Source organism: Cyprinodon variegatus, unplaced genomic scaffold, assembly GCF_000732505.1.
Source record: "Cyprinodon variegatus isolate N-32 unplaced genomic scaffold, C_variegatus-1.0 Scaffold102, whole genome shotgun sequence".
Taxonomy (NCBI): Eukaryota; Metazoa; Chordata; class Actinopteri; order Cyprinodontiformes; family Cyprinodontidae; genus Cyprinodon; species Cyprinodon variegatus.
The window spans coordinates 113,611-137,483 of NW_015150555.1; the positions used below are offsets into that span (position 1 = coordinate 113,611).

The 23,873-nt window shown below is 37.7% G+C and overlaps 1 protein-coding gene across 2 annotated transcripts in view; it reads left to right on the plus strand.

Moving 5' to 3' along the window:
- Positions 1-22,455, plus strand: part of LOC107084522 (neuronal acetylcholine receptor subunit alpha-7-like) — a 66,634-nt gene extending 44,179 nt beyond the window's left edge. For both annotated transcript variants that reach the window (XM_015374402.1, XM_015374403.1), the window contains exons 5-10: positions 4,435-4,514; positions 7,346-7,513; positions 16,770-16,964; positions 17,455-17,541; positions 18,420-18,529; positions 21,379-22,455. In XM_015374402.1, coding sequence (XP_015229888.1) covers positions 4,435-4,514; positions 7,346-7,513; positions 16,770-16,964; positions 17,455-17,541; positions 18,420-18,529; positions 21,379-21,990 — 1,252 coding nt within the window. In that variant the 3' untranslated portion in view covers positions 21,991-22,455. The remainder of the gene's footprint in view (positions 1-4,434; positions 4,515-7,345; positions 7,514-16,769; positions 16,965-17,454; positions 17,542-18,419; positions 18,530-21,378) is intronic.
- The last annotated feature ends 1,418 nt before the right edge of the window (positions 22,456-23,873 follow it).

Here is a 23,873-nt window from a genome sequence, read left to right on the forward strand (position 1 = left end):
AGGATCTCAAACCAGAACAGATAGAGAAAGTTCAAATTCGTGTGAAGGCTAGGTGCTGGACCCAAAATGCAGACAGCCAGGCTAGGAGAAAGGTGCAAAGTTTATTCTTTGGTTCACAGGCTGACAGTGAAGGAAGGTGTCTCTGGAAGCAGGAGCAGTTGGAGGTGGCCGACAAGCTCTCTGCAGCAGTGGGAGTAGAGGGAGGTGGGTGGTGTGGCTTGGTAGCTGAAGACAGATCTGGAGCTGGATCCTGGGTAGACAGAGCACAGGTAAGATAAATTCTTTCAATTTCAAAATCAGAAGAGATAATTTCCACAAGGGAGAGAAGTTGGCACATCTACCAACAAACGGTGACCATCAGGCAGTGAGCACACAGGTAGCCAGGCTTCAAATACTGCTCCAGATGAAGATTAGTCTCAGCTGTGTGCAGCCAGCAACTCCCAAGCCACACCTATCAGAGAGAGAGGGGGAGAGGGGACTACCCAAACTGCACATAAACAGACTCAGACACCACAATTCGTATATTAAAAACACAATGACACATCTAGAGAAAAGAAAAACACTGCACTTACCTGCTCTGTCTGCCCCTCATTATTTATGTTTTTTGTGATGACAAAAAAACACCATCAGTTCTTAAAATATTTTGATTCCTTTTTTCGTAAAATTTAAAAAGAATAGGTTGTTTCCACTCTTTGTAATTGAAAATAATTTGCAACAGAAATAAATTAATATATACAGTCAAAAAAAAAACCAAGAAGAAAAAAATATTAAGCTGTTCAAATAACTAATTATTGAGGGGAACATTGCAGAGTCCTGCACCGGGCTGGGTACCCATATAAAACTTACATCGACAGGTAGAAAAAAAAACCTACATTATTTTGTGCATGGGTATAAATGAACAAAATGCACGTATCATAGAGTTACAGCATGAATGAAACTTATCTTATTTATCAAGTCTACATCTTAAAGAATAAATTAATTGATTTATTCATATCCAGATAACAGTATTTTTTTAAGCAATGAGACAAACCTTCTTACTTCAGCCAGTTTACAGCTGTGAGTGCAGCATGCGCTAGATGTGAGCATAAGGCAATGTTTCTTTTCTGCCTCTGTAATTATATACTGCCCTGTTTCAGATGTGATCACCCATTAAATGGCAGTTATTAGCGGTTATCAGTCTCATAGAATGGCTCCAGGCTGCGCCTCCTCTAACCTGACAACAGCCAGATGCATGTCTCACTCCGCCTAGCTCCGCTGAGTGGAGCTGGGCGGAGCGAGACATGCATCTGGCTGTTGTCAGGTTACGCCTCCTCCCCCTTCTAGTAGGTTTCTTATGGCTGATAATAGTCGCTTCGGCCACGTCTAAAACCTTAAGTTTCACTTTCTAATGACCTACTTTACACTTTTATCTACTTTATTTAGAGTATACCTTATTCAGAGTATACCTTACCTTATTTTTTGTTTTAAATCTTTACTTTGAATGAATTCCACATGTTTTAGTCGCACAGACAACAGTTTACAAGATATGACATTTTTTTGTAGGGGTTGTTCAATGTGAGCGACATGCCGATCAAGCTTTTTTTTTTTAATAGATGAAGAAGTACTAAAATTATTTTCAGATTACACATAAATAGATTGATACTATGAGTAAAAAAGGAATTACTTAATTAATTAATTAGGTTTGGGATTAATTCGGTGATAACAACCTACTGAGATTACTGGTAGGCAAAATCTGAAGCCCTTCTATGTGACTGATAACAGCTATTAACAGTAATTTAATAGGATGATAACATCGGAAGCCGCTGAAATGGCTGTGTGTACACCTTGTGATCACTGGTCGGATCGCACTTTATTATTAGCCGGTCTGTGGTTTTATTTTGTATATCGTGAATGTAACCATATAAATTAAATAAAAACTTATGAAATGTGCGAATGAATTGCCACAGCTGAGGGAAAATTGAAAATGCATCATATTAAAACTATCATCCCAAGGCAAAGCTATGGACTAACAACCAAAGGCAGATCAGCATTATCTCATAACATAAACAAATTTCCTTTCTTAAAAAAATTTAATGAAATTTAAAAGCATTCTAACAATAATTAAACATCTCTTCAAGATTCTGCATGCAGTTCTACAGTTTTGTTTGAAAAAAAAAATAGTCATGTTTAAGGACTTAAGGAGTACCTTTACCATAACTGGACCCCGCTATGATAAGAAAAAAACACATATAAATATATTTTTTCTACACATACAGGATGTTCTGAAGATTTTGTGGAAATTAAATAGAGTAGCAATTAAATGCATTTACTTGGTTACATTTACTTGAGGAAAATGTTTTGGTTTTTTTACAGCATCATACTTTTTACTTTAGTAAAATATATAAAATTTTCACTTTTCTTACTTGAGTACAATATCTGGCTACACCATCCATTGTGAGCAACTTCACTTACTAAAACAAGCATATTGGTTAAATGTTATTTTCCACATGATGAGTCTGCCAGTATACAATATAAAGGTTACTGTAATTTAACCTATTCTTACATACTATAACTACTGATTTAGCAAATTTTATAAATAAAAAAATTTAACTGTGAACTAGTTCATTCCACCTATTTTGTATTACGTAATTACTGTACTGTATGTTATGTTTATTTTTTTATCTTATTCTTTAAAACACAACCATTTGCATATCACTTAATATTTTTTTCAATTTCACATCATTTTGTAAAATATTGAATGAGTTTTATGGTCATGGTTAGTAAGTAGATCAGTTACTCAGTACATCAGTAGCCTTTTAACCAAATACTTTTACTGTTACTTGTGTATTTTCTTTAAAGGCTATTTTTTACTTTTACTTGAGTAAAAATATGATGTAGTGCTACAATTAAGTGCATTTTTGGTAATCCATCTCTGATAAGAAACAAATAGACTCAAGAAAAGTTTTTTTCCAAAGCTGCAAAAGCAATCATCTCCCAGCTGGCAGTAATTAAACGTCCCTCCTAAAAATCCTCTACACCTTCAGAGATTTTACAGTGCTTGTTAGCTGGTGTTGGGCAAAGGAACATAATAAAATTTTATGTACTGTAGCAAAAAGCCTTCAGGGAGAGTTTAAGTATGCTCGTCATACTCCTTTGCTTCCAGTAAGTGGTAGAGATATATATCAGACAGTAACAATTGATGGGTGAGTCAAGCTAGTGTCTGGCTTTTTATAAGCATTCAATCATTGCTTGGGCTAAAGTGCTTTCAGTCGTCACCATTTTATTTATTTATTTAGAGTTTCCGAGTATTTCAAAGTAAATCATTTGCTTTGATAAATTAGGGTTTATTTAGTATCCAACTCTGGTTATTTTATTCCTTTTACTTTTCTTGGCTATTTGTATGATATCGAAATTATTGTCACCGTGTGACATAATGAGAAAATAAACATTAAAGTTTTGTTTGCACGTTTGCTGGAATCTTCAGTTTAAAACAATGACAATTTAAAACTCAAATCTGTTGTCTCCGGAATCAGGTCAACTCATGTAAAAGAGGGGATTGTGAAATTTTGTGAAATCAACATTTCCATTGTCCAATTGTGTCTGAAATGTCATCAGTTTCCATTTTTTACACAATGTACGCAAACCGTTGTTCAGCTGAGATGCATTTAGCTGTGTAATGTATAATATGCTCATGTTATTTATTTGCTTACATGAAATCAGAGGTGAGCAATAGCAGCATTGTGGCATTTACTATTCACAATTTATCTAATGTCATGTTTTAAAATGCCACATTATCTGTCTTTGGACAACCTGTGTCAATTTTAATTTCTAGGCATGTTCTATTGACCTTTGGTGCAAAAAGAAATTGCAACTGCGATTGAAGAATAATCACGTCATAAGACTACAAAGCTTTCTATCCCAACACTGCAGGTGTTGAAGGATCAAATTCATCAGATGCCATCTGTTTCATTAAAGACAGTAGTGACATCAGACATACTATCAGAGCAACAAATGCAAATATTTTTTCTCTTTTCAGTGTGATACGTTTTAAAACATATTTGAAGCGGGTTAAATAGAACTATAAACATTTTCCAGAAAACACTTAAAGCACAGTTTGATGTTAACTGTGATTACAGTTTGAGTAAATACAGCCTTTATGTTCTGTTTTACACAATCTGACAGAAACACAATCTGGATGTTGTTCTTTTATGAAAGATGCAATATTTGTACTTTTCACTGCAAGAAGAGGCTTTATTGCACCCTGTTGCCATGTTTTCCGGTTTCAAACTGTGGTAATCCTTCTCATCTATGCTTTAAACTCAAATATTTTTTTTTTTGGTCTGTGTTTTTTTCTTTGTGTTTGATTTTGAAGCTTACTCTTTGTTCAGACTTAATTTATTTCATTGGATTGTTTGAAATTGCTGTTTTAAAGTTATATATATTTTCTCACTGTAGTGCCGATGAGAGGTTTGATGCAACTTTTCATACAAATGTGCTGGTTAATGCGTCAGGCGCCTGCCAATATATTCCACCAGGTAAGATTTTCCACATCATAGACCTATCTTTCTCATTTCTAATTGTGTTTGATGCAATATATCATAGTGCCTTTAACATTTATTCCTATAAAATCTACAATAATTATCATTTTCAAATTGCACTATTGGTTTGAGTTACAAGTTGCACTTCAAACAATTTCCCTTGAAGCAGGTTTTATTTTGCCAGATTTTTGTTTCTGTTCTGATTTTTACTTTTACACTCTTTCTTTCACTATAGCCCTTCACTAAAATCAGAAAAGTTTATTTTATTTCTAGATATGGTTCACTCAATCTTGAAAGAAAAAAAACAGAAATTTAGAATATTCTGAAAATAAGATAGAAAAACTGAAAAATCACATGTTCATAATCATTCAGATCCTTTGCTCAGTATTGAGTAGAAGCACCCTTTCGAGTTAATACAGCCATAAGACCTCTGGAGAAGGGTGCAACAAGCCTTTCAACAATCTTTTTGGAATTGGGAATCATCTGCTATTTTTCCATGCCGATCCTCTTCAGTTTTGTCAGATTGGATGGCGATTGTTGGTGGACAGCCATTTCCAGTACTATTCAGGGATGCTCATTTGAATTAAGGTCAGGGCTCTGTCTGCGCAATTTAGAATTGGTCACAGAGTCATTTTAAGGCCATACCTTTGTTATTTTAGCTGTGTGCTTAGGGTCATTGTATTGTCTGAAGGTGAACCTTTCGGCCAGTCTGAGCTCCTGAGCACTCTGGAAGAGTTTCTCTTTGTTGGCTGCATTCATCTTTCCTCCAATTACAATAGTTTTCCAATCACTGGAGTTGAAAAAAAACACACCTCTATAGCATGATACTGCCACCACTGTGTTTCACTGTTTGGATGAAATTGCGCAGGTGATGAGCATTGTCAGATATTCTCCACACATACAGTATATCTTAGAATTACTGCCAAAAAAGCTTAATTAGGTCTCATCAGACCACAAATTCTGTTTTAGGCAGACTGGGAGTCCTTTGTTTGTTTTTAGCAAACTCTTTGTGTTTTTATATATGTTGTTGTGATATTTTACAGGTAGATTATGAATATATGATTAATTAGAACTGGAGTTGTAGTTAATCATATAAATCATTCAAAATGGTAAAACTAATTTAACAAATTTCTTAGTTGAATAATTATAACTATAACCTGTTTACTCACCAGGATCTTAGGCCTCTCACACTCCGTGCTGTTAAAATCCAGTTATTTTCCACAGTTTAGTGACTTAGGCTAAGCTATCAGGAGAGCTATTAATTACCAAACAAACAAAATATTTGTCTCTGTTTATTCAAATGTCACCAAAAGGAGGGTGAATTTGGCCTGAGTGATGAACCATTTACTGTATAAAGCAGAAATAGCCGCAAGTTAAACAATGATGACTTTTTTTCTAATAATCCAGGATTACAGAAATCTAACACCTATGTAAACAATACACACTACTCGAAAATAGGGGAAATAGGGGTTCTAAGAGTCCATTTAAATGGCTTCTGGAATTGTCCAAGGTATGCCAAATGCCAATACATTCAATGGTATCTGTTTGAAAGAGCAGCAGATATGATTACAATAATAAGTGTAGTTTAAACAACATGAATACTCAGCTTAAAATGGTTAATGTTTACAAATGTATTACCAATATAGCAGTGTAGCACAGCGATAACCCTACATTCAAAACAGTTTAACCTAGCAAAAAGGCGGGGCTTTCTAGGATCTGAAGTACCAAGCAAGATGATTAACCCCTACCATGTGGTGAAAGGAGGAGGTGCAACAAAATGGAAAATTTCCCGGGGGGAGTGAATCACGAAATGGTGGACCTTATGAGGTGACTAAAGGGGAGGTTGGACTACAAGGGTAGGCATATATTACCTTGTAAAACTCAATCCGCGGGCTTCGCTGGCAGCCAGCCCCCCCGAAGGGGATCCGGCCATTGGACCTGAAGCCCCAGGGGTGCCCCACCCCCTGGCGGGAGCCCCGGCCAAGCCCCAGGGGCCAGGCCCCACAGAGCAGCTGTCAGGAATAAGCCAGTACCCGCCCGGGCATCAACCCCCAAACACCAAGCACCACCAATGCACTGGGGGGATTGGGCTCCGCACTTAGAGGAGACTTGAGATGTTCTTGGGAGAGGTAGCGGTTCAGACCCGGACCTGACAAGTAAAAAGTAAAAAAATAAAATATATACACAGTGTCAATCACACCTTGCTACCCTAGTGCCCACACTTGCAACACAACGTCTTTGTGAAGAAGGAAAAAAATAACTTAAAAAAGCACATACACTCACATCCAATAATCTCAGGACCAAGGACCCGCCAGCGCTGCTGGCCGGTGCTGGGATTACCAAATGACCAAATAGGCGAACCTATAATCCGGATATGGGGGAGGAAAGTTGAGTCACCGCCACACTAACCCATCTAGTTCATGCTTCGGGCCCGTCCCCCCACAGTTCTTGATAAGCTTCGCACAAGTGATGCGCACAAGTGATGGAAGTTACTCATAGATTTGGATAAGCTAGACACCACGACTTATGAGTAACTTACACTTAATGTATGTCGATGATCAGATAACTTACTTGTAACTTATGGCCCACGTATGAGCATACGCTGGCATACGTCAAGCCAGTGTCCTGAGGGGGGCAGCAATGGGCCCGGATTGTACGTACTTGCTGTATGTCGACACCGCTTCACCGTGCTCATAACTGTTACAAAACTGACCTAAAACTTATCCAATGTATGCCAGCTTTTTTGCCAGATTTTTCATACATCGGGGCTTAAACAAAATAAAGTGTTGACTTAAAAAATCCCACTGTAACTACTGTACTGTTTTCAGGTATCCTAAAGAGTACATGCTATATTGATGTCCGATGGTTCCCATTCGATATCCAGAAGTGTGACCTGAAATTTGGCTCATGGACCCACAATGGCTGGCTACTGGATCTTCAGATGATGGATGTGGATATTTCTACATATATACCCAACGGGGAGTGGGACCTTGTAGGTAAGAAAATCAGAAAAGCAAAACCACATGGTAAGCTTTTGTTTCATATATGATTACACATTTGCCTGTGTGTTTAAGGGGTATCTTAAGATGACTGTTTAGAAATCCGGTTTCCCAATCAAAAAACTATAAATGGTTAGAAAACCTAGAATCAAGTTTCAGTGAAAATATGGTCATCTCTTTCTGAGAACAAAGGCTGAAAGATATCCTTGGGCATTCTAGGAGTATGGAGTCAGGGGAACTTTTTTAGGGGCTATCCGGTTGCTGTACAAGGGGAGAAAGAATGTGGAAGTTTCCAGTGTATGTTGGACTCCGACAGGGCTTCCCTCTGTCACCAGTCCTGTTAATAACTGTTATTCACAGGATTTCTAGGCATAGCCAAGCGTCGAACCTAGAGCATGTGCTTGGATGGTTATATCACCCTCATATGATGCAAAGATTTCTTTCTCACATTTTCAGGGTTCTCACAGTCAGGCCAAAATATTTTTCCACAACTTTTTCATAACTCTTTGAGAAACAATTTCTATAATTATCTATGATGCATTGATAAAACTTTTGACGACTTAAAAGTGATGAACATATAAGTTTTTAGGACTAAATTAAATCTAGAAATATAACATTTTCTGAATTTACTCAAGTTGTTTTTCCTATTTTTGCCATTTGAATTCTACTGATGATTTAGTTGCTTGATTCAGCAATTAGAGGATTATGCACTAATAATTTTAACTCTTAGGTCATTTTCTACACTTGTGGTAGGCCCACTGAAAAAAAGAAAACAAGATATACAATTTTCTATCAGTATTTAGATAATATTCACATAGGCCTACACATATTTCTGCTTTTGTACAGAGTGCCATGATAATATTGTGAGCCAAAGCACCTAACACTAAATAATGTTTTTGATTGAGAATGATGTAATACAAATAATTAGCCTATTTACCGCAGCTTCAGTGTCAGCCCGTTCTAGGTGACAGGTACTGGCTATTAATCTTAATATAATGCAGTATGTTTAAGATTTTGGGAAGCAAAAATGTATTTCGTTCTACAAAAGAGGGATATGGGCGCCCTCTCCGCCTGTATCCGCCACAGAACGTTTTAGGTCATGCTTCTCATCCAGAAAAAATACTATGTCCCCATTATTGCATTAACCCCAAGACACACTATAAGATATAGTTGTAGTGTATTGGTTTATTATCAGTTAATATTTGACAATACCGAGCTGTCACATGGCATTGCATTGTCAGGCTCTAATAAGCAGCTGTGCAAGTGCCACACATATATATACTTAAGTCTGTGCTAAAAGGATGCACACTTGGTCTATATAACCTTATGTATTTTGGTCTTTGTTTGTATAGGCATATAACTTGATTATGTCTGTTTAAGAAAAACTCAGCAGAGTGAGAATAAAGTTTGTGCATAATTTATACAAGAATAGAAAAGCAAAGTTTGAGGTCTTTACATGTTAGCCAAAGATAATTTACCAAAAAAGCTATTTTTGACCATTTAATTTTTCATTATTTTGGCAGAGCTTGTCAGGAATATTTAAAAAAAGTAATGTAATAAGATTTTTTTTTTATCTGTCTGTACAGTGTAATGCATATGTATTGTTAAAACCACCATGTTCAAAACATATGCAACGACTGGTAAGAGAAAAAGACCACATATACAATCAATATGAAATGAAGTATACAAATTTATAACCAAGTATTGTATTTGAAAAGCTTGATAGAAAACAATTTTCGAATCAACTGTCAAAATTTCATCAAAAATGTCACTTTTTGAAAAAGAGTAAATTTGATTGAAGAAGCATTATGGATACTACCACCTGTGGCCAAAACATAGAGCTGCAGCACTCTTCTGGTTAATCTTGTAGCTTGTATTTTGGAAGACTTTTGTTTTTTTTACCTTTCTCACCTTACTCGAAGTTGCCATTGGTGTCTGAGTTGGGCTGGATGCCGGTTGTTCTGAGTATCCACAAAATCGATCTTGAATATAATGCTTTGATTGTTTGCTAGGTTGGATGCATCCAACATGGATGTGTTTGACATCACGTCCGCTAAAATTGCGCAGGAAAATAGGTAAAAGGCCTATTAATGCATGGTTGCTGAACTGCTGAGGTGTTATATGCTGATCAACCAATGTTTTGATCATAAAGGGTAAAATAAATAGGCTATTGTAAAGACATTTTCTTGTAAAAAATATAACAAGACCTCTCTTTAAGAGGAGAAGAAATCTAATTAGTCAAATAAGTTCTAAGATAGTAAACATTTACCTCATATGACTGATCAGGTGTTTATGCTTCTGGTATGCTAAATAAAAGCACAAGAATCTCCTTTATCTTGATGCCTGTGGATTGCATGTACCATGTCTACTACTATGGACAGCTTGTCCAATTAAAACACATTCTTTAAAACCTTGATGCATTACTGATCTGTGGTCAAGGGTAGGTTGCTAACTATACCTCTTCTTTTTTGGAAACTGGATGAATATAAGCATATTGGTAAGGACCCACTAGCTTTGTGAACATATGCACTGAATTTATATCAAAGTTTTAATGTTAAGGTAAATTCAGAGTCACAAGTTCAGATATTATCCTTTTCCTTTTATCTTGTCTTGGATAAGGTACAATCAGATACCTTTTTTCTCTTCCATCATCTCTGTCCATGTGTAATTAAAGATGTCACACAATATCTTCCTTAATTGTTATTAGTCAATGGCCAAGAGAGCATATCTGAAGACAAAGACAGACTTGCAAAGAAAATGAGCTTACCCATGTACCCCAAGGGATATGTGTGAGTGCTTGGGGGTAATGTGGTTTGTATAAGGCATCACCTGGTCCAAGGATAGTGCGCTTAATTCAGAAAAGTATTCAGAGTAAGTCAGAGGCCAAACCTCCCAGGAATGCAAATGGTCTTGATGACTCAGGACAAACCATGCCAGTGTCAAGGCCAACACACACCCATAAACACACTATGAATATCTGCATGTCTGCAATCCATCAGGTTAATAGGTGGCTAACAAAAGCTATTTTTCTTCAACACCAAGTGACAATATTTAAATTAAATTAGATGCATTTAATTTATTTAAATTAAATTAATGTTGGAAATCAATCAGTTTAGCAAGACACACGATAATGAGCTGTGTTTATGGATCATGGTGTTTTTTTTAAAGATGATGATAAGTGCAATGATTTCCTTTGCATAGGGACAATACATTGACTTAAAAAAGAAATATGCATGATGTCAGGTCATAGCAAGCAGATAATGATTTCCACCTGTAGTCCCTTGATGACTTGACGTTAATCAATGCTATTTTGTTACATAAGAGCCATTATCTGATACAGTATGTCTATTAAAATATGAAATAGCTTGAAAAATTTTATCAGGTGTTGTCTGTCATACTAAATACATAATCAAATCTGCTTTACATAAGCCTGATTTTTACACAGAATTGATTGCTAATTGTAGTCCAGATAATTCGGCTCTCTTATTTCTCAAAAAGGGAAATGATTAATACGAAGGTATTTGATTCCTTTCTTATGATTTCAAAGTTAAATACTTGTCCCTTTGATTAAAACTGACCCTCATAACCTACACATGCAGCTTCTAACTAATAGAAATCTGCACTACTTATTTGCTGTGGCCTCAGAAAGGACAACCAGAAGGAAAAAAATCATTTCGAAAACAGGCGATAATGATTGGTGTGGCAACCCCTGAATATGGTTGTATCACACAAAGACACATTTTTTTAAATAGCTTCCTATGATTTTCTCAGATGCAGATAAAAAGAAAAGAATACAAAAACTGTAATGTATTCCCAGTTCAAAACCTTCGGCTGAGCCAAAGCTGGATATCTCTTTGAGCTGTGTGCTAGGAACTTTGTCCCTCACCCTGTAAAAACACATGAAGGTTTGCAAATCCTTAGTCCAAGTATCCTTTGTTTAATTTCAATTAACAGAAAAAGTAGCTTAACACATTGAGCAAAAAATGTAAATGCACAACAATATTGGAAATCACACAGCCAACCTTGCTTGAGTACTTCATATCAAATGTACAGGAAAATAGGTATATATTTCCAACACTGATAAAATAAAAAAAGTCAACTGCAATTAGTCTTTAACCACTTCAAGTGGTGTGTCAGTCACTAGTGATTCTGGATCCTTCACCTAGACCTGTTTCTGGTGCATGCCTTAGGTTCTCTCAGCTCGTATTCCTATAAAGATTTCCACCACTGCCTCATCATCACCACTTATGATTTCATCTGCATTTGAAGAAAATTTTATTGATGTTTAAAGACTATCTGGAAAAGCACAAAAATGTGTTGCTGGAGTCCTATTTTATAGGACCATAAGAACAAACGCAACATAAGAACAGATAGTAACACTTCCTTAATACAACCATGCTGACTTGCTGATGTTGTGATATTTTACCTGTAGATTATGAATATATGATTAACTTGAACTGGAGTTGAAGTTAATTATTAAAATCATTCAAAATTGAGGGTTAATCCAATTTTATGTTCTTAGTCGAATAATTAATAACTGTTAATTATTAGAGCTATTAATAACCAATCAAGAAAATATTTGTGTCTGTTTATACAAATGTCACCAAAAGGAGGGTGAATTGGCCTGAGTGATAAACCATTCGCTGTACAAACCACAAACGACTGCAAGTTAAACAATGATGTCTTCATTTCTAATAATCCAGGATTACATAAATCTAACACCTATGCCACACTACACTGCTGAAAAATAAAAAACAAGGTAGAATAAATTAATAATTTGAAAGAGGGGAGGAAGGGGTCTAAGAGTCCGTTGAGATAGCTTATAAAGGGTATCCAATAGAGAACCAATGTCAAAACATTCATTAATGTCCCTTCAACAATAGCAGATAGAAATACAATGATATATCCTGTTAAAACAATGTAACTACATTCAACTAACCTAGGTAGATAAAGGAGAGAGGGTGCTTTGATGCAGGGTAAACAAGGCAGGATTAAGATGGAGGTCCCCTTTCGGAAACTACCGGATGGTGATCACATGACTAAAGGGGAAGGGTTGGACTACAATGGGGCGTATCTTAATTTATGATGTCACAAAATGGCTGCTCATATCCAACGAAAATGGAGGGGTTTCAGATCTCCAGACAATAGACCATAAAACTCAGGAAAAGGACCAACCCAATGAATTTGATTACTCAAGGTTTTACTGGGTCTACAATCCTCACTTACTCTAATACCCTAACCTCAGGACAAAAGGGGAAAAAACAAGAAATTCAAGATGAAAGAAAACACAAACTCATTCACAGCCATTCACAACACACTCATTCAAACCACGAAATCAGAGCTCTTTATAAACCAGTTCAGATGAAACATCAGCATAAAGAGTCCCAAAGTTCAAATCAACGCTTTGCTAAACCTAACATGACTAGCTCACCCATGCTTAGCACCTTATTTAAAGCATCAGATGGAATAATAGAAATGATTTACTGTGAGATGATTTGCAGACTGGACACATTACCAGCCTGTTGCAGGGACCAGGTCAACCACATTCAGGTAATCTGGGACAACAAAGCTAAAACAAGGAAAGGCTTTGGAGGTCAATGACCAACAACCTGAGTACTTAAGTTCTCTGGATGTTGTCGCCCTGTCATGGTCAACCCTACTCTTCTTTTCATCATGTGGAGGTCAAGGACAGTGCCCCTGGATTGGCAGACTGGTGACTCTCTTGCATTGGAAGAGGGATTGGAGAGTGTGTTCCAAAAATAGGGAGATCACATTTCCTAGCTTCTTTCCGCAAAAATTCAAAAAATATCCACTGGACTTGGTTTCCAATATATGAAGACGTTTCGCCACCTTAGTTTTGCCGACTTAGATGGTTTCAGTCTTGGAGCTGTTTAACTGAAGGAAGTTGTGCTCCATCCACACCTTTACCTCCTCCAGGCAGGTGGTCAAAGTTGATGATGGCAGAGGAGCAGAGGATGTTGGGTTTGTCCTGTGGTAGAGCTGAGTGTCATTATCAAAGCAATTGAGTGAAACCCCATGCTGGGTGATGACATAGCCAAAAGGGAGTTTGTACAGATTAAACAAAGGGGGACCGAGCACTGAGCCCTTAGGGAAACCACAGGTGACACTGTGAGCCAGGAATTTAGCCTTTCCCAATGTGACATCCTCAGATCTTCCAGTGAGGTATAATGAAAACCAGTCAGACAGACTCAGAGACTCTGATAACAGAGCTTAAACGAATGAGGAGGATGTTGTGATCCACAATGACCAAATTCTGCAGTCAAGTACAGGAGGATAAGAAGAGATGGGGAGCCAGCATCTGTTGTCATCAACAGGTCATTTGTGACCCTGACCAGGGTTGTTTCGGTGCTGTGGACCTTGCGAAAAAATGACTGAAATTTTTCAAACGGATCATGTTGTTTTAGATAGTCCTGGAGATGCGCCGAAACTACTTTTTCCAGCACACTTGAAAGGAACGTAAGATTGGAGATAGGCTTGTAGTTGGCAAAGACTTCAAGGTCAAGGGTGGTTTTTTTGAGAATTGGCCTGATGATAGCAGTTTTCAGTGTTGATAGAACTAGGCCGGACTAGGGGGAGTAGTTAATGACCTTTGTGATAAGGGGACTTATGGTATGGAGATTGGATTTTACCAGGACTGTTGGGAAAGGGTCCAGGGCCCCTCTTGCCGTTTTATCTCTTATTTTTAGTAGTGCGCTTAGTTATTAGGTATAATACTGTTTGATTGTAGCTTATAAAGGTACCATTGTATTTTGACTCTCTTGTGCTTCTTTTACAAAGTGAATGATTTATCCCTCAGGCTGGATTCACTCTCATTTTAGTAGCATCCGAATGAACAGAGACACATTTATTTGGTTGGTGATTAATAGCTTTGCTAAGAGCCATAGTCTAAATTACTAAATTGGTGAAAGACAACAGAATTTTTAACAGCCAGATTCAGGGGTCCAACCTTTTAGATAAGAGGCTAAAACCCTGGTCAGTAAGTAAATTACAGTTATAATCATTCAACTGATAATAATTAATTAGTTTTACCCTTGATTTGAATGACCTATTAATTAACTAGAACTTCCAATTAGTTAATTAATATATTCATAATCTTTTGTTAAACAGATCGGAGCTCAAATTATACTGATAAAAAACAAGACAACAGCTGCGTTTAAACATCTTACTGGATAAAATGTGTTGCTTTAAGAAGAGAGCAGCAATTGCTTCCTTAGTACAGCAATCTTGTTAGAGGACATATCCAGCAAAAAAAAAAGGACTAAGAGCGTTTTTTTTACCTGAGAAAAGTTATGTTCATCTTTGATCTAACTGTTAGGGCTATTTGTCATGGACTGTGTTGTTACTTTTACTCGGCCTAGTGTTGCTTTACCTCTCAAAGCCAAAAACCAGATAGCTGTTATAATCATCTATAAAAAAGAGAGATTGTTTTCAGAAGGTAAAACGAGACTGCTTGTTCATGCTTGCTTATTTTTTTTATATTTCCATCTTTTGGAAGAGTGGAGGCACGAAGGCTACGTTCACTCTACAGGCCTTGATGCTCAATTCAGATTTTTTTGCAAAATCCAATTTTTGTTGCATTGCCGTTCATATTTCCAAATATATGCAACCTGTATGTGATCTCCTGTGTGAACTGCAGTCATACAACGCAAGTGTCTCGCATGCACAATAGAGGGTGCAATGACGTCACAGGCCAGCGTGCTCTGTGTTTACGGAAGTAAACATGAATGGTAGTGTGGGCGCCATCTAGCAATCTTTTGCAACCATAAAAACTCAATCTTTTCAATATGGTTAAACATAAAGACTGCTCTCCGCATCGTCATCTGCTGTGGCTGTTGTTTTTCTTTCCGCCTGCGTAGCAAGATGCAGAATAGTGACCTTTGTCGGGTATCAATGGCGTTCAGGTCTGATGAGTCTAATCTTTTCAAATGCGACCTGTGTCTGAATGGCCAGGTCGCATTTGAAAAGATTAGATTCGTATCGAATTCAGGACCACATAGCCAAGTGGCCTGAGTCGGATTGGAAAAAATCAGATGTGTGTTGTTCAGACAGCCATGAAAAAATCAGATCCAGGCCGCATATGGGCCAAAAAAATCAGATTTGGGTCACTTCAGGTTGCAGTGTGAACGTAGCCTTATTCTACCTTTTGTGTGTTGTTAACAAAAAGCCACACATCTAATCAATCTATGACTCTAGAGAGCTGTTTTCCTGGTGAAGTTTTCCATTAGAATAAGGAGACAGATGTGTAGTTCAAAACCTCATGTTATCCTCCTCGATCCATAGATGAAATCAGTTTTAAATTTTAGGATATATAATATGATAAAAATGAAATTGGATCCCAGTAATCTCACTCCCAATATGCATTAAAAAAAAATTTTTTTTGACTAAAACTAGATGAGAAGGTAGAGACATGCTTTTAATACAATTAACAGCATGTTTATTTTAATACATATTTTAATACTAGTTAACAAAATTCATTTTCCTTGTTTTCTTTTGTGCTTATTTAATGATTAATTCCCTATCAGTGTTCATTTACAATCTTAGCAGTAGTAGATGAAAAATAAAAAGCTTCAATCTTACAATACAATACACATTAAAGAAATTATACAGAAACTCCCCAGAAATGCCAAAATGACCAGAATATTTAAAACAGTGGAATAATGAATTGATAATGAAATAATGAAATGCTTTTTTTTTTTTACTTTTTATGAGAATACAAGGGAACATTTATATTATAATAAGTAGATTAAAGGAAATACACTAACTGTGAGAAGAAAAAGGTGGAAGAGGTCAGTGTAGTTGATTTCTATGTATCTTTTAATATAGCTGGCAGTGTAGTTCGTTTACTTACCATTTATCTAGTCACGTTGAAAAGATGGCGCAAGCAAAGGGGAGCACACACAATGTTAATCAAGCAAGGAGCAGACCAAGTGTAAGCAAAGATACTTTGCTGAGCGAGAGCACAGCTGGCAGAGTTATAACGTGCACCAGACACATTTATTAGTTGTGTGTGAGATTGCATTGCACAAAAGTCTTGTACTGTGTGCTCCGATTGGTAATGGTGCGCTCAGTTTGGTGGCACAAAAAAACAGGTCTAGCTCGCAGCAGCTTTCCCGTCTTACTAATACTGCTGTGATAATTTTACTGTTCATATTGAATAATAAATAAGGATATAAAAAAATAAAGCAACAAATGTATTGTCAACCTCTGACACTTATAACATTTTTGTCCCCAGGTGTGCCAGGGAAACGCAATGAGCTGTACTATGAATGCTGCAAGGAACCCTACCCTGATGTAACTTTTACCGTCACTATGCGCCGCAGGACTTTGTACTATGGTCTTAACCTCCTCATTCCCTGTGTGCTAATTTCTGGATTAGCCCTTTTGGTCTTTCTGCTTCCTGCTGACTCTGGCGAAAAGATCTCACTAGGTACAGACTAAGAACACACAATATTGTGCCCCCATTAAAATAATACTATACTAACACAAAAGGACAGTGACATCAACATAGGAAAAAAAAAAAATATATATATATATATATATATATCTATATATATCTTCCCCATCTCAGTAATCTGCATTCCAAACACTGTTTAAGAATTTTCTGTATGTAATTATGCATGCTAATGCTGATAATAAGGTTGCAGAAAAGCATTCAGGCATCCTGTTTATTGGCAGATGAATAAAAAGCCGCATCATAAACATAGCAGAAGATAACCACCTGAACCTAGAAATGACAGCTTTTTTCAAAATGCTGCTCAGTGAGACAAGGTCAAATTGAAGAGAAACACAAACACTTCAAGAAACATATACTTATCTTAGAAGTTGCATTTATATTTAGGTCTTATAAATTGATAATTAGCTTAGAGAAAAGACAGATGATTACAGCAGTTCATGTGTTCTAATCTTTTTTTCTTCAGGTATTACTGTGCTGCTTTCTCTAACAGTGTTCATGCTGCTGGTTGCAGAAATTATGCCTGCCACTTCAGACTCCGTTCCTCTTATTGGTAAGACATCCTTTATCTGTAACTTAATAAAGCTCATTACAAGAAGATAGAGGAAAATAACATCTATAGCACTTTCCTAAATTTGTGAATTCTTACTCCTGATTAATTTTATGTGGTGAATGAAAGGAATGCATGTAAAAAAAGTTTTCGTATTAAAGTTAAAGGGGAACCAAGTAATTGTTTGGTTACAGTATCTAAATCAGGGCAATTTTTAGCTTTATAAGCCCTCATCAATGAATTGAGATCACTGCCACCTGAACCTGAAAACGATGATGTCATGGGTAGCAGATAATGTGTTGTAACCATAGAAAAAGTGTGAGGTGAATTTGTTCTTGTTTTTGCAGCATATGAAGATTATCCTCATTACACATTTGAATAGCATTGTGTGAGACGGCACTAATGCACACTAGAGCACACAAGACAGTGGGCTTGGAAATGAGAGGGAACGCAGCAGATAGAACTGTTGCCCTATGTCATCTGTCAAATTTCTGATATAAAACAAAGCCATTAGCAATGTGTCTGTCATGTTAGAAGATGTGTAACGAATTCGAATTGATGCTCAATGGTAATCCGTCTGATAGGTTTTCACCCACTTATGGTGTAACATGAAAATATATGAAATTTGGATAGGTCTGTATAGCAGATGAACAGAAGCTGTAATATAGAAAAACAGACTTGCACATTATCATAAAAATACAATGAAATGTATTAATTGTATTCTACATTCTGTATCGCTTTCATTTTAAATGCATTGTAGATTTGAAATCTGCTTTCAGCCCCATTTCTAAAAAAAATGGCTACAATTTCTATTCATGTCATAGTTTTCATCACCCTTTTAAGAATACATGATTTGTAAATATGTTCCCATTTCTTCTCAGCACAGTACTTTGCCAGCACCATGATGATTGTGGGCTTGTCTGTGGTGGTAACTGTACTGGTTCTACAGTTTCACCATCATGATCCTCGAGGAGGGAAAATGCCTAAATGGGTAGGTTAAAAATGACTTGTACTAGTAACTATGTGTGAAAATCTGAACAAAATAAAAATTACCTCCATTCTACTAACTGCTACCATCTAAAAGCTTTAATGAATGCTATGCATACAAAGACTGAGTTGTTTAAATTCTGTGTTTATACAGGGGCAACAGTAATCCCCTTAGTAATATTTTTTGTTCCACCAACATCAGTTCATAGTTATCAATCTGACTTGGAGACAGGTGTGCAGCTTTTAAATCTCCCACAAACTTACTTAATAGTTGTCTAGTGAACGCTCAACTCGGACAAATCTTTTTTCCGCCAGTTTTGCTCTTGCAGAGCTCAATCCAAATGCAGTCTTCCCATCTCTGCGCTTGCTTGGCTACAATGGTGTGCTCTGCCTGCCTTGGATCACTTAACATCATCTGAGTGCTTAACTGTCTCTGGCCTTACTCTGCTACATCACTGAGTTTGCGACTTGAGTTTGCGGGGGTGCTGCAGACACAGCACCCCCTGCTCTCTCCTGCTCATAACTGGAGATTTCAATCGAGCCTCCCTCCTTTCCACGATCCCCATGATCACCCAGTACGTCACATGTAAAACAAGGGACAATAAAACCCTGGACCTTTTTTATGCAAACATTAAAGATGCCTACGTTCCTGCCCCCCTCCCCTCTCCTGTCACTGCGATGCAAGTGAGAGGCTAGCTGAAGAGACTGAAACAGAGGAAAGCCTCTGGACCGGTTGGGATTCCCCTAAGGCTGCTGAGTAAGTGTGCTGATGAGCTCTGCAGGGTCTTCAGCCACAATGACAACCTGAGCATCAGCCTGGGGGTGGCCACCACTCTCTGGAGTACCTCCTGTGTGGTTCCCAAAATGCTTCATCCCAAGGAACCAGCCCACTTTAGACCAGTCACACTGACCTTCCACCTGATGTAGACCATGGAGCGCCTCATCCTAGCCCACCTGCACACTGTGGTGAGCACCATCCTGGATCCGCCACTGTTTACTTACCGATCTGAAATCGGAGAGGAGGATGCCATCATTTACCTGCTGCAACAGGTGCTAACCCAACTGGAGACCACCCGGAGCACAGTAAAAGTCATGTTCTTTGATTTTTCCAGTGCTTTCAACACCACCAGACCAGAGCTACTGAGGTGCAAGCTGGAGGATGCTTGAGTGGACAGACATCTTGCTGCCTGGACCACCAACCTCACCGAACACCCTCAGTACGTGCGGCTGCACGGCTGTCAGTCAGAGGTGGCAGTCTGCAGTACCGGGGCCCCCCAGGGCACCGTTCTGTCTCCGTTCCTCTTCCCCTCTTCACCTACAACACGGACAGCTGCCATCTCCAGAAGTTCTCCGATGACTCAGCCATTGTAGGCGGTGTTTCAGAGGGGAATGAGCTGGAGTATCAATCGGTCATCATGAACTTTGTGGAGTGGTGAGAGAAAAACCACCTGTGTCTTAAAACAAGTAAGACCAAAGAGATGGTGATTGACTTCAGGAGAGGACCCCCCACCTCACTCCCTTGTGAACATCCAGGAGAGACAGGACATAGAAACTGTGGAGAGCTCCAAATACCTGGGTGTTCACATCAAAAATAATCTGGAGTGGACTCATAACACCGATGCCCTGTATAAGAAGGGCCAGAGCCGCCTCTACCTCCTGAGGAGGCTGAAGTCCTTTGGAGTTTAAAATTTTCTATGACTCTGTGGTGGCATCAGCCCTCCTCTACGTTGTTGTCTGCTGGGGCCCTGGCAGCGCAGAGCGGGGCAGAAAGAGACTGGACAAACTGGTGAGAAAGGCAGTTTGTGTCCTAGACTGCACTCTGGACTCAGTGGAAGAAATGGGTGAGAGGAGAGTGCTGTCCAAGCTCACACCCATCATGGACAACACCTCTCACCCCCTGCACCAGACTGTAGAGAAGCTGAGTAGCTCCTTTAGTGAAAGACTGTTACATCCTATTTGTAAAAGGGAGTGCTACAGCAGGTCATTCATCCCTGCTGCAACCAGACTCTACAATGCGACACTACAAGGGCAATAACTTGTGTAATGTATCATATTCAATTACTATGCACTTATGCAAATGGTTGCACTGCAAGAAAAGAATTTTCCGCAAGGTATTAATTAATTCTTATTCTGAAATGACATCATAAATTACTTTCTGAGCAAAGTCTGCATTTCAATAGTATGTGACTAACTTTGTTTTCAGGCAAGCTTTGAGATTCAAGTAATGCTATTAATGCTACCTTCACCCATTCCATTCATTGATTACTGAACCATTTTCCATTCATTCACCTCAGACACTTTTCCAACACCTTTATTTCACAATCACAATCTTCTCCTACTCTTAAAGACACTGTCTTGGTTATTGGGGTGAGGCGTTAATGTTATTCATCTGACCTTGCATATTTATATGCAGAAGGGCAGTATGGTCCATGTGGCACCTGTAGATGTGATGAATTCCATGCAAAGTATGATCTATGAAGGAGGGATGTGGGATAATGCAAGTTTTCATATATCTTTTTTGTAAGATCTAAGCTTCAGATTAGTCACATCATTTTGTTGCTAAGAGAATCTATGATTGGTTTGAATGTGGTTAATTGTAGTTGGTGCCTTGTTTTAGATAGAGGACCATTATAATTTCATATAAACTCAGTTAAAGATAGCTTTTTTCTTTCTTAGAAATTAAATAATAATGTACAAACTGAGCTTTGTTTAAACCCCTGCTTTCTTTTTCAAAGAGGAGAATTGTCTTAAATCATTTACATTTCTGTGGCATTTTGTAATGCGGAATGTGTAATTTCTGGCCTCATATTATAATTATATCATAAAATATTATCTCATTTTCTTCTTAACTAGGTTCGTGTCATTCTACTGAACTGGTGTGCATGGTTCCTCCGTATGAAGAAGCCAGGAGAAGAAAATAAAATGACAATGAACTCTAGAAACCCTCCAACTTACAAATACTCTCACTCTCCTCTGCACCACACCAGTGCCACCAGCGTCCAGATGAGCACTATTCCAGGGCAGGCTTCCACGCAGGCAACTACAACCAATGGAAATATGAACATTTACTTTGGCTACCACTCTATGGGAACAGACAACCCTACCTTACCACCGAGCACCGACTCAGGCTTGGTGACATGTGGAGTTGGTGGAGAAGGAGGGGTAGGGGGAGGAAACCATCACAGTGGCTCTCCCCAGCCTGATATTCACTCAGATCATACACGAACATTGCTGTTGGAGCAAATTCCTGAAATTTCACTCATCCTTGAGGAAGTGCAGTACATATCTAGGCGCTTCCGAGACCAGGATGAGGGGGAGGAGATCTGCAGTGAGTGGAAGTTTGCTGCTGCTGTGGTGGATCGATTATGCTTGGTGGCTTTCTCTCTGTTCTCTATCATTTGCACATTCACTATTCTAATGTCAGCTCCAAATTTTATTGAGGCTGTTTCAAAAGACTTTACATAAGCTTACTTTGTTACCTCTCTGAGACGTAAAAAGAAAGAGTACTGTGGAAAGAAACAAACATGATTAAATCTGTGCTATACAAAGATCTATGACTAATTCTAGTTAAAACCTCGGATGTTGATTTATTGTTATAACCTCTTTACATAGAATCCTTGTTATGTTTTTACATTTTTCTCTATAAGGAAGATAATTTTCCTCTTTAAGGCTTTCTGGGATGATGATGCTAAATGCTATTGTTAATAATGTAGAAAATCACTTTGATGCACTTTTCGACATTATCCCTAATGCACCGCACACTTACCTGCTGTGACCACTGTGACTCCATTTCTTCTCAGAATAAGCTCCTAACATTTGTTTCTCCCTTTGCCTATTCTCTCTCCATCTCGTAGTTTATGCTCTGTTGAAGGGGAATGCTGCTTTTTTTATATTGGGCCCTTGATTTTACGTTAATTACATCATGTTCTACTCACCTATATTAGTTTTGTGTCATTTGGAGCTGTTCCGAAGATATTCCATTAGGTTATATCCAGGTAACGTCTTCCTATTGGCAAACGACTTGAAGGCACAAACTAAACTGTTCATAATGTTTTAGTTTTAGTTTTATTGAAAGGATCCCCATTAGCTACAGCTATGCTGCAGCTATTCTTCCTGGGGTCCTTAAAAAATATACATTAAAACAAAACCAAGAATACAACCAATATTTGAAAGAAAAAGAAAATACACAAACACATATACAAATACATATACAATATATACACATATTATCGTACATATGTATGTTAATGCCACAATTTAATCAACAGGGCATTTCATGTCCTCCTTATTGCTTCTGTCTGTATTAATCATTTCACTTCTTCCTTTAGCAAATCAAAGTTAGGTTCTGTATCAACAATGTATTAAAAGGAATTTTATCAGTATGAGTAAAAGTAACCCCAAATTGTGACTTTGTAGTTATTTAATCCATAAAAATGTTGCCAGAAGGGAATTCTCAACATTTTTCTTTGAATCTATGATTTGTACTGACATATATTTAGTGTAATTAGCTGAAACAGTGTGTGTCTTATCTATTAACAAAGCATATCCTTTGAAGGTTGTCTGTTTATCTTTTTGTGTTGAAATGTTCTGACAAAACATTTTGAATAAAAGGCATAACTTTTGACTGCCGGACATGATTTTAAACAAGTTCTTAGCTTTCATCAGAACAATACTGTTGACGTCAATGCATTTGACCCAAATCTGGTGTTTTTCACAGAGCTTTGTTTAGTCATTGTTTTTTATATACCTAGCAAAAGGCAAACACTTTCTAATCTCTGACAACAAATGCAACAAGGATTAATGGGAGACTGAAATAAGCTGTAAAAGTCGCCCATCCCCTCGGTTGTTCTCTGATCCGCAGTGGTATGAGACACAAATTGATTCCAGCTTGTCATGCATAAAGGTGAACCTCTCAGAAGTGGCACTTAGCCATGACAAAAGATGTAAGACACACTAAGGAGGAATAAAGCATCATGACATAGCATAACTACTGGAGCAACAGATTGAATACAATTATATTAAATCAATTGGCCAAGAACAGACAAAACGCTACCACCTGCTAGATAACCTTCATGATTCTTCTGATTTGAAAGTGAGCTGGCATATCCGCTACTAACACACACACTGGAAATTTAAAAAATGCACATGGAGTATTACAGTTTTTTACAGTCGCTAGCACCCATTTTTCAATACTTAAGTCACTTTTTCAAAACTCTTCACACAGTTCTCCAAACCAACTTTCAGCTTGGCACAGCAGTTCATTTCACATTCAAAATGCACTAAAACTACCAAATCACTTCATACATACAGGTGCTGGTCATAAAATTAGAATATCATGAACAAGTAGA